The sequence below is a fragment of the Vanessa cardui genome, chromosome 3, assembly GCF_905220365.1.
Source record: "Vanessa cardui chromosome 3, ilVanCard2.1, whole genome shotgun sequence".
NCBI classification, from domain to species: Eukaryota; Metazoa; Arthropoda; class Insecta; order Lepidoptera; family Nymphalidae; genus Vanessa; species Vanessa cardui.
Window position 1 is genome coordinate 15,941,272 of NC_061125.1, and position 12,743 is coordinate 15,954,014.

Consider the following 12,743-nt stretch of genomic DNA (forward strand, 5'->3'; position numbering starts at 1 on the left):
AAAGCTTGCAAATATTTTAATCACATTCAGCTACGTCGTAGTCAAGGTTTCGATAAAATGTTCCTAAACATATCTTATCGATATTAATCAATCCGACGAAACTAAAAATAAACATTACTTTTCTAATCTAACCCCAATCTAATAGAGATGTATTCATTTATTTTATTTTATATGTTAAATATATACAAACAAACAAACAATGTTTATCATAGATCGTTATGATCACAGCTTTTAAATGAAAGAAAATACGCAGTAAGATCTCTTGTTCATCTAGTGGCGATAGGGTTTGGATATCCCCGCCTGTTTAGTAACACTCACTCATGTCATCTTTTATCACCAAACAGAAATGTTTAATATTGTTGTGTTACGGATTGAGCACCACTATGCACACAAGAGCATAACAATTTAGTTCCCAAGGTCATTGGCGCTACCCTTTTTACATTAAATCATAAACAATATACTCTTATTTTTCATATCATCGCTCTATCACGCTCGCTTGGGAATAGCTCTTGAGACGGTTAGTCGTTATCTTGAATTTGATGCGTTCGGGGCTTCGCTAAATGAGAGAAGCTTAAAAAGATTCTACGATGTAAATTTCCTCGCTTTAACGCATTTGCCTACAACATCCTTTAAACGAAAAGATCACAGTCATAACTTATTATAGTGTGCCTCACTTAACGCTGCCATAATGAAATATGATATGTGACTTTTTTATGATATTACGTCTGTTTCTTTGTTTACTCAGAGTTACTGAAACGACGCAAGTGACTCCAATACCAGATTATTATTTGTTTATTGGCCTTTTATGTACGTATATTGAAGAGTGATGGTCCATTGTTCCGCGAATGAGATGCTCGCGTGTGTTCTAACAAACACGCCTGAGTCGTTCCAATACTAATCTGTATACATAATCATATTGCTATTTTTCTAATAGTACTCATAATATTTTTCACTAAAATATATATGACAACATATTTATTTGGTGGTAGGTTGGTGGTATAAATATATTTAATTGGTGGTAGGGCTTTGTCCCTATCCGATCCGTAGGCGTCCTAAGCACGTCCTACACGATCCCATCGACAGACTCACTGCCGACAACATTACCCAGATAGGTACAGACAACACACACCGACCCCGCCGGCGGGGTCGAGGTCCCGAGGTATTTACCGACACGTCGGCGCCTAGGCGTACGACGTTGAATGCACACGTCATTCCTCCCTGGAGTCGACGACGGCGTCCTAAGCCGAGGTCCGGCCTCATAGGAGGCACCCTTAGGATGCGCGTATTCTGGGCCCTTCAGTGGGCCCCCATCACTAGGCCTGAGCATATAGCTCGCCTACCCCACCCGGTGACGCTGTAGAGGCCAATAGGGCCAACAGCAATACACATTTCGAAAAAAAAAAAAAAATAGGGCTTTGTGCACTGGGTATGTACCACCCATATCATCATCAGTTATTCTACCGCCAAATAACAATACTCAGTATTGTTTTTTTCCGGTTTGAAGGGTGAGTGAGCCAGTGTTACTAAAGGCACAAGGGATATAACATCTTAGTTCCCAAGGTTGGTGGCACATTGACGATGCAAGGAATAATTAATATTTCTTACAGCGTCATTGTCTACGGGTGATGGTGACCACTTATTACCATCAGGTGGCCCAAACGCTCGTCCGCCAACCGTACTTAAGTATATAAGTAACAAAGTATGATTATAATTATAATTGGGATTGATTCCTATTATGTTTGATACGACATGGGAACCTTCAAGAAAAGAGCGTACTCCTTTCTTAAAGGCCGGCAACGCACCTGCAAGCCCGATGGTGTTGCAGATGTCCATGGGCGGTAGTAGTCACTTTCCATCAGGTGAGCCTCCTGCTCGTTTACCACCAATCTCATTAAAGAAAATGTTTTGTTTGGTGTTGAAGCGAGTGTTTCAGCATTTATGGGGATATAATAGGATCAATATAAAATCAATATATGCTTTGATTTGGCGGTAAAGTATAGCAAATAGCCTTACATTGTCGGCCACCAGGCTGCTTCAATCAACCACGTGTGTACGACATACGTCAAATATGTTTCTGATTATTACGTTCACGATATAAATTAAGAATTTGACCCCCGTTCTTCTAATGTTATAATAGAATTGACAATAATTTTATTTATTTTAAGTGTTTAAAATGCTTTTTGAACAACACAAGGAAACATAAGGAAAATACCAAACATTAGATAAATAGTGCGCAAAGGCGGTCTCATCGCTTATAGCGATCTCTCACAGACAACACTTGGTGTTAGGAGCTTAGAACTAGTCAGGTAAGTAAAGAAAAATATAGTGAAAAAAGATAAAAAGTATAATATAACAAAATTTATACTAAAGTATAATTATAAACTACACTTAACTACATCCCAATAATACACAACAAAAACAGCCTGTAATTTTCCCACTGCTGGGCTAAAGCCTCTTCATCCATTGAGGAGAAGGGTCGGAATATATTTTACCCCGCAGTTCCAATGCGGGTTGGTGTAAACAATTATAAACTTATAGAAAAATAATTTATACACATAATTGTAAACTACATATTATAACATACTTGCATACATTATTTAGATATGGATAGGTAATAGTTTCTCAAACGATTGCCAAGGATTTAGACTGCCGTATATCAGTGGATAGTGCATTCCAGAGTTTGACGGTTTTCACAGTGAAAGAGTTACTGTAGGTTTGTTTCTGGCTGCAGGGTGTGACAAGCTTGTTGTCCTGAGTAGAACGCAGGTTGTGCGTGCTGTCACACCCAAGGAATTCAAAGCATTCTTTAAGGTGAGGTGGTGTATGTTCAACATATAATATAGAATAGAGAAGACATAAGGCGTGCAAGATTCTTCGAAGCTTGAAGAATAATGTCCAACAAATATAATAAAAAAGTTTTCATTTAATAAAAAATACAATTAATAATACAATTGACTTAATCAATGGATATTTATATATTTCTAGGCGGTACAATCATAATCATAAAATATACAAAACGAGGTACATCTATGCTGCAGCTTTTTTAGCCTTGTTGCCAATCATGGACGCCTCTTCCATGGTGTCCGGGAGCTTGGAGCCGAGGGTTTCCGGGGTTACGAGAACTAGAAGTCCAGATAGCAATGCAAAGCCGCCGAACAGGGCGAACGGTAATTTGTCCCAAACAATTGCACCCTGGAATCAGAGTATAATAATGGTGAATGATTGAATGGTACTCACGATTAGTTAAATTCTTTCAAAGTAAACGATGAGAAACCTTATTAATTGGTGCCTCTCTGTCGTTTTTCATGTGGTATTTTTAGTTATATGTGGTATTGAATTATAAATCGAGTCGATTTAATAATGGACGCTTAGATGTCCTCTTATTAGGATAGGGAATAATATATTCCAGTCCATAAATCACCATATATCCATAAAACATTATATAATGTAGTTATAATTATTGCTATATTTGGAGTCGGTGTAAGCCAACCCTATACTACATCTATCAAAAAAGCAATACGAGAATACTGTAAGAAATATGTTTCTTACAAATTACCTTTTATACGATATTATGCTGGGTCAATCAAGAGGCTCGTATCGCTTCTTTCTTTTGATTGTTGAAGCGTGTGCCTGTGGCTGACACCGGCTCCAAATATAGCAATAATTATAACTACATTATATAATCGTAAATCAACTTTTAAGTAGTCTAATATTTTTCATTTCATTTTACCTAGGAGGACTCTCGAAAATATGTTAAATATGCAATTATTTTTATTACTTTTTAGTGCATTTTTATTTGTTTTAAAATAGTGTTTTGTTTGAAGTCGGTTTTTCTGATATACTTGTAACTAACGTATTATACGTTCGCTATTAATTACTCTGAATTACTGTACATTATATAAACTTACAAAAGCAGGCGTGAGCGGCGCAACTGTAGATCCGATCCTGCCCATCATAGAAGAGAAGGCGAAGAGACTATGGCGATACTTCGTGGGATACAGCTCTGCCGTGTAGACGTACACCGACGTCATCACCATGGCTATACTGTACTTTCCGATCAGATACAACGTCAAGGAGGCGCCGTAGAGACCTGTTGATTAGTTTTTCTTATGTTAATGATATACTACTTTGAACGGATGAAGTACTCCTGACTGAATTTCGGCCACAAATATAGTTATTATACTTATACTGGCATTATTCGAGTTATTTACCACGAGACTGAACTGAACTCTCGTGACAAGACTCGTAGATAGTCGAAATATTGAGCTTCACAAACTAAAAATAAAAAACATTTCAAATATCCCGTTTTAAATAACTGTAATAATAATGTTGATTTAAAATCTTATACTGGGGTTAATTAGCAGAGACTTCTCATATCTAAATGAAAACTAAATTATGATTAGTAATCAACGCTGCCTGCTTGGTCACTTGGAAATATAACAATGGAAATATTCAATTTGTAATAAAACAATTATCCAAATTATAAAATCCAATTATTAAATTATTATTAATTAAATCCCAAAATAATGTTTATTTAATAAATTAATTGGAATTAACTTTCTCGATAAGGGCGCTGATAAAAAATTTAATTGGTCTTGATATGGATCTATCAGTCTACAATAAAAAGGGAGATTTATTTCATGTTTTGGCTATTTATTGATAAATTTAGTGAAGAAATCTATAGAGAAAGATAAAAAACATTTTAGACCTTAAAGCTTTTAAATAAAACTATTTATAACGGATGAATCGCGTATATTAATTATTTTTAAACATCCCGACGTTTCGAGCAAGTGCGAGTCTGCCCGTGACCACGAACACTGCAAAGTGCTCGAAACGTCGGGATGTTTAAAAATAATTAATATACGCGATTCATCCGTTATAAATAGTTTTATTTAAATGTGTAATCATCGCGAAAATTTAAGACAACATTACCTTAAAGCTTCTATCGGAAGATCGTTTACAAAATACTTAAATTTTAGGGATATTTTGTATTTATAAATAAGTCTTTATTGCAAGTATTTCTGACCCTTCTATATTTTTTTACAAAATACGATAACACTGACCGTCAGGCATGAAGATGTATCCGACCTGGCAAGCGGCGCAAATCCAGAAAGCCCCGGCGAGGACAGGCTTCCTCCCAATCCTGCCCATCAGAAGCACTGCGGTCCAGTAGCCCGGGATCTCGACTGCGGATACCGCTACATAGTTCAAGTACCGGTTCCCGGACAAGTTCACCGAGTTTATAGACATACCGTAGTATACAAACATGGTGGTAATCCACCAAACCGGAGACACGAGTACTCGTGTTAGGATTGCTTTGTGTCTAAACACAAGAACTATCAGCCATGGTTCGCTTGCTTTTTCTGCTTCTTCGTTGGCTTTCCTCCTCTCCTCTTCCATTACGTTTTCTCTCAACAGCAGCAACGACTTATCCGACAATGGCTTCTTGTTAACTCGAGCTACGTCTTTAAGGACCTTCTCTGCTTCCTCGAAACGGCCTTTGCTCATGTACCAGCGGACAGACTCGGACATGATCCAGAAGTAAAATATGGTAATGAACTGCGGAATGTACAGAGTGAGCGTAAGGTTCTGCCAGTTAGGAACGCCCCAAGCGATGAAACCCATTGTTATTTGGCCAACGGAGAAAAACGTGTTCATGGTCGCCCCAGCGACGACTCGATACTTCGGGCCCACGAGTTCCATTACTAGAAAAAACATGTAAGTCATTTTAAACTGTCTTTATTTATTTATATCTTTAATAATGACATAAGTGTGAGATTGAAGCTTTTCAACTTCCACGCTTATTTTATAAGCAATGAGAATTTTTAGCAAAAGAAAATAAGAAGTGAATTTCTTCTTGAATTTATGAGTGCATTCAAACAATCAAGAACTCGTAACTGTAAAAGAGCGAGTCTTGTGTAAAAGGTGAAGGTAACAAGTATATAGGTGTTTCTTCAGGCTGGATCAGAGAAACAATAGATTCGCTTTTCTAATTTTGCATTTCATTCAGACATAAAAGACGATCTTTTTAAAAATATCATTACTGGTTTGTACTTGTTTGTTTTTTATAATACAATTGCCCCAATTTATCGGGTTTAATGGTAATAAATAGTTTAAGATATTTAATAATACGACATACGAAGACGACATACATAAATAAACGTCTCACGTAAGCACGCGCAGCAAGCGTGACATTTACCGTTTATATAAAATACTAGCGCCCGACTTCGCACGGGTGCAATGCTTATACAAAATAAACTACAAAATGTCTGACTGATTTTCTTGAAGAAATAATGTGTACAATACGGTTATTTTGCTTTATCTCGTATGTGAGCGCAAAAATTGTGTTTATTTACGACATCACTTTAGAAACCTCCAAAACTAAGTGTATCTCTACTATATTGTGAATGTAGTTATTATACATATAAACCTTCGTGAATATTAATCAATTTATCTATTAAAAAACCGCATTAAGATCCGTTATGGAATTTTAAAGATCTTAGCATATACAGGGACAAACAGAGGCTTTTCAATGACTTTGTTTTTTATTGATTGAGGCTCATCTGTTGGAAAGTGATTACCAGCACAGAAATATGCTAGGTAATATTAATAATGATGATGAACATGTAGTAATTGAAGTTCACCGGTGCTCGATTTGTATTTATAATTCATCTTGTGATCGGCGGTGAAAGAAAACATCACGATGAAACCTTCATGTACCGTACAAATTTAATTGACACAAGTTGGTCAAAAAATGCTCGAAGCTTTTTCTGACAGAGATAAGCCGTTATTTAATTACGCAATGTTTTTTTTTAAACTATAAGTCACGCATATAATTATCTCTTTTAAATAGATTTCATTATCCCTTTATCGCGTTACTGTCATGTCATGGCATTCAAAAATATTTATTTTTATTGGGCTAAATTATCCTTTTATTTATAACTTTATATATGACGATGAAATTGATACAATGCACCGTGACTTCTGACTTTATTACTGTCAAATAAACTGAAAGTAAATACGACTTGAAAAAGTGTAAAATCTTACGAAGTATATAGCAGCAGGAAAATCCAGCTGAACCGAAGGTCGCTTCCGCCACTTCTGAGATGAGGAAACCTATGTAAGTGCCGGCAAAGTACCGGACTGCACCCATCCAAGCGGTGTTGAAGGCGTTAATGCTCAGCGCGGTTCGCCGACCCCATCGGTCCGACACGTAGCCCGTAATCGGCAGCGCGGTCAGGGTACCGAAGGTCCGAACTGAGCCGATGAGCGTGCGACGCCATTCGTCACATGCTAACCCATACTACACAGAATTTTGAGGTGGTCACATTTTATGTAATTATGTACGAGCCGAGATGGCCCAGTGGCTAGAACGGGTGCATCTTAACCGATGATTGCGGGTTCAAACCCAGGCAAGCATTTCTACATATTCATGTGCTTAATTTGTGTTTATAATTGATCTCGTATTCGGTAGTTTAGGAAAACATCGTGAGGAAACCTGCATGTGTCTAATTTCACAGAATTCTGCGACATGTGTATTCCACCAACCCGCATTGGAACAGCTTGATGGAATATGTATCAAACCTTTTCACAAAGGGAAGAGGGATTAGCCCAGCCGTGGGAAATTTACATGCTTTTGTGGTATTTTATGTAATTTTGTATGTCATATATGTAAAATGAACATAAAACACTATTGAATGAAATTTAAAATATGATGAACATATTAAAAATAAAATGTGATAAAGTATAGCAATAACGTAGTATTTATGTCATAAAACATGAGAAAAACGTGACATATGATGGGTAGAGTATTGAGGTATAAGATGTTGCGTTACTCACATCGTAGACGACAGTATCCGTGTTCTCGTAAACAAATTCTTCGCAGTCAACGATGTTCTCGCGATTGAACCAGTCCGCGGGGCAGACATCACTTCTCCCAGCAGTTCCATTGACGCCATCAAATCGCCGACAGTTGTCGAAAGAGCTCCCGCTGGCGGGTATGGCGTCCAAAACCCAAGAGGGTCTGAACTCGGCCGAATCTCGGGTTTCACATTCTTGTATTAAACACCTTAAATAAAATATTCACTATACATAAAAACATTAACTTTCTTACTTTATTCTCTTCTACGTATCTTTAATTAATAATAAATCGTCATGCGTAATTAATAACAGTTGATTTGTGGGGATGTCATATTTTTCCTGGGAGTGGGACCGGATATATTGTAACGTGTTCTACGCGTTATAGACGCAGTTGCACAATAACAGCCTTCATTTGATTAGTGGAGTCAATACTTGTATCTACTCGTAAATTAAGACTACTTATATTATGGTTTGTGTACAAAAAAATATAAAAAGCTCTACTTTCCCCTTTCATCGTCTCCACTAATTACGGTAATTTTATTTTATAATTTAACAAACAGATAGGTAAATGAACCACCTGTCATTAAGTGGTCACCACCGACCATAAACATTGGTGCCGAAAGAAATAATTAACTATTCATAATATCACCAATGCATCGCCTACCATGGGAAATAAAGTGTTATGTCCTCATGTGCCTTTAGTTATACTAACTGACTCAGACAGAAGAATATATGACAAGTGGTGGCTACGAAACGAGAGGGCATGACATTTGATTAAAAATATAAATTGCTATTCGAGTTTATTTTGATCTGAATAACTCATAAATTTCGTTATACCTGGTACTTATACGAGCAGTTGTGAAAACGTATTCACTCGCAGCCCACGCGGCAAAGATGACCACTACCACGGACAGACCCAACGTCCGCAGCTGATATGGACCAATCTCCCCGATCTCCTCTACTAGGATTCTATCGAGATTGACCGTCTTCCCATCTTGTTTCTCTTCATCATGTCTCTCATTAGGTTTTGATCGTGCCTGGTCTGCCATTTTTCGAACGAGACCGTCTTGGGAGAAGCGCTCCGTCACTCTAGCGGTGTTTCACATTAAAAAGTGTCTACAAAGGATATTATAGTAAATAATGTATCAATAATAGATAAGACTTAATAGATAGAGCGCAGGTTCATAAAACTTAATCTTTTTATTTATTTTATTTTCGCCTGTCTGTGCAATATAAAAATATTACATTTGTCAGACAGCCTTGGAGATTTAGCCAATAATGTTAAGACATTACGGGTGATAAATCGCTCCTACAGCAGCACAAGGCAGACGTAAGACGAGTGTGTTCAATCCGATACTTCGACAAAGCGTCGCAGCATTCAAACCCCCTAATATCCAAGGCGAGCAAGTACAGCCCCTTGGAGTAACCCTATCCGATCCGTAGGCATCCTAAGCACGTCCTACACGATCCCGTCGAAAGACTCACTGCCGACAACTCTATTCTAATAGGTACATTCTGACTCGTCGGCGAATTGGCATACGACGATGAATGTACACGTCATTCCTCCCTGCAGTCGACGACGGCGTCGTAAGCCGAGGTCCGGCCTCACAGGAGGCACCCTTACGATGCGCGTATTCTGAGCCCTTCAGTGGGCTCCCATTAGTAGGCTTGAGTAGTTTAGCTTGCCTACCTCGCTCTGTGACGCTGTAGAGGCCAATGGGGCCAACAGAAGTAAACAGTACGAAAAAAAAGACGAGTGTGGCGACAAGACTTGTTGGGGTGACGAACTTGTTGTTGGGGTGGGTGAAGTGACAGACACTTCTAGTTATTTTGAATTTATTGTTTTTTTAATTCGGCGGGTTCTTGACCGGGTTTCAAGATATTTTCTATTTCATCACTACGCGTTTGTTGCATTGTGGACTGGTCCTTTTCTGTTTCTTGTATTGACAACGTGTGTGTAATATTTCATGATGATCACTTACACACTTAAGAGTAGGAAACTCAACAGACAAAAAACTCATTTTCACATTAATGTATGTATAGGATTAGTGAAGATATTGGAACGCTGGAATTGGTGCATATTTTACATAAATATTCATATCTTATCTTTGTTTTACAAATTAAAAGCTATGATGATGAATTATAGATAACGGGTTAGATCCGGATAGTTATCTTTCTCTATAATAAATAGATACTGTGAAATAAGAATCCGCTCGCGTGACTTTAAGCCGAAACTGAAAAATATGGATGGTATAAGTTTGGATTTGCGGAAAATTCATCTAAAACGATTCGTCTAAAACAATTCAACCAAAGCAATTCGTCTAAAAAACAATTCGACTATTAGCAATTCGACTAAAGCAATTCGACTAAAACAATTCGACTAAAAACAATTATACTAACAATAATTCGTCGAAAAAATTTTTTTCAGAAAAAATATAAAGATTTTTTTTTAAATTTTTTTGTGTTGTTTTTTATATTAAGTTTTATATTATTTGATTATATTTCTGATTTCAAAGATGAAAGAAAGAATAAAATAAAAAAAAAATAAAAATATAAAATGATGAAATTAATTCTTCATATCGACAGACTGTTCACAATTGATTTGTTGTATACAGATCTGTCTGTATATATCGGATCGTTATAGTTGGGCGGGTGTGGGGCATTTCAGGGGTGCATGTCAGTCACGTCCTCGTGGTGCACCCTGGGCAACGGGGCCGGCTTGAGCTTGCTCGTCGGCCACGGCTAAGACTGGCGGGAGGGATGCCTAATGATGGTACGTTCCTGTTCGGCGTCGGGGCGGACCATGTGAGTGGCCTCGTTGGCTAGGAGGGAGTGGGAGGGCTCGCTACTCGAGCCTCCCAGGTTACACCGGTGGTCAGCGGCGGAGCCTACCATCTTTTCCGCCGCAGGGCGTCAGCTTCGTTGACGCCCAGCCTCCAGTGGCGGAATCGGGGGAGTTTGTCACATGAGCACGTGGAGGATGAGGAGGAAGGCGCGCACCAGGCGCGCTTTACGGCGGCTGCCGCTGGTGGGGTCGCGGTTGCATGTCGCGGAGCAATGTTTCTAGTCGATTTGTTTTTAGTCGAATTGTTTTAGTCGAATTGTCTTTAGTTGAGTTCTTTTAAACGATTTGTTTTAGACGAATTGTTATTAGTCGAATTGTTTTTAGTCGAATAGTTTTTTAGACGAATTGTGTTAGTCGAATTTTTCGTAGACGATAATTTTGATAGATAATTATGTGTAACTGTCGTGTCATTGTTCCCATACATATGAAATGATTATGATTTTTTTTATACTCTACTAGTTGTCGGCCGCGGCTTTGCTCGGGCGGGGTTGGTTGTCAGGTATTCGGCAAGAAAGTAGCCGATGTCTTTCTTTGGAATTTAAATTTGCTTCACACCAAATTTCATCAAAGTCGATTAATTGCTTTGGTCGTGAAAGATCGACAGTCACTACGAGGCGATATCACTTTCATATTTATTATATTAGTATCGATAATATTGCCTGGAATAAATCGCAGAATTTCAATATTTATTGCAGCGGCCTGGTAATTAATATAGGGTCAAAATATCATTTTTATCAAGCCAGGAGTCTTCTTAGTTCTCACATCAACAACAATAATTGTTCATCGTAAGTTTTCAAGTAGTCCTACTTGACACCGACTCCAAATATAACAATAATTATAACTACATGATATAATCGTTAATCGACTTTTATGTAGTCTAATATTTTTCATTTCATTTAACTTAGGAAGACTCTAAAAAATATGTTGAATACGCAATTATTTTTATTACTTTTTCATGCATATTCATTTGTTTTAAAATAGTGTTTTGTTTGAAGTCGGTTTTTCTTTTTGTTAAAATTTTATTTATTTTTTGATTTTAAGTGAAGCTGATGTTGACTATTTTTTTTTTTAATATGGATAGATTAAGCGTTCCGTTTATATGAGTCAGAAACTACTTCGAGGACAATTTCAAAGGAAACTTGCGAATAAAGCAAAAATAGACTTTCGAAAATACGGATTTAATACGTCACGCGGCGTAAACTACAAGGATCCCTCAAAAGAGCTGTAATCGAACTCAGCAAAAAAACTTTGAAAAAGACCAACTATATTTCTTACATCATATGACATCACATCACATACACAAAATTTGATTAAAGATAGTAAGAAATTCTGCCCCATATCGCACCCTAACTGCGAGCCGTATAGGAGTTCCATCACTGCATAGTATAAAACAAAGTCGCTTTCTCTGTCCCTATATCTTTAAATCTACGCAACGGATTTTGATGCGGTTTTTTTCAAAGATAGTGTGATTCAAGGGGAAGGTTTGTGTATATAATACATGAACAATATAGTAAAGAAACACTGATAATTTTAGAAGTTTGCGATGTGATGTCGTATATAAACAAATTCTGTAGTATATTTGGGTGGGTAGCTAGTTGATTATAATATTCGACTATGATAATTACATAAACATAACCACATTACGGAAGGTGACTCAAATATCCAAATAACCTATAAATAAAAGATTCGACCGAGTATCGCTAACGTGCTCCTCAGAATTGTTCCGTTCCCTTCCGTTCCGTTACTTTGTCATGGATCCTGTGCTCAGAACCTTACCAAACTTTCACCAAATTACCCTAGAAGTATATATTTTATAATAAAAAAAGAATTATCAAAATTGGTTAACGTGATTTTCAGTTATTCACCTATTTGTCGCGCATATACATAAGGCAAATTTAAGACTTATGTCGTTTTCACATGGATACCATCATCGGAAAAAAAAATAAAAAAATGGGACCCCACGGGAAGCACTACCTTTCAAACAAAAAAAAATTATCAAAATCGGTCCACCCAGTAAAAAGAAGACGAATTGATAACC

The 12,743-nt window shown here is 37.4% G+C and overlaps 1 protein-coding gene across 1 annotated transcript; it reads right to left on the reverse strand.

The window, feature by feature from the left end:
- Window positions 1-2,980: 2,980 nt before the first annotated feature.
- On the reverse strand, window positions 2,981-8,966 carry LOC124543618 (organic cation transporter protein-like). Its single transcript, XM_047121867.1, has 6 exons — window positions 8,698-8,966; window positions 7,840-8,068; window positions 7,048-7,303; window positions 5,064-5,705; window positions 3,909-4,090; window positions 2,981-3,192 (listed from the first exon to the last, which is right to left on the reverse strand). Exons 1-6 carry the CDS (start codon window positions 8,907-8,909, stop codon window positions 3,028-3,030), a joined length of 1,686 nt encoding a protein of 561 aa, XP_046977823.1. The 5' UTR covers window positions 8,910-8,966; the 3' UTR covers window positions 2,981-3,027.
- Window positions 8,967-12,743: the final 3,777 nt, after the last annotated feature.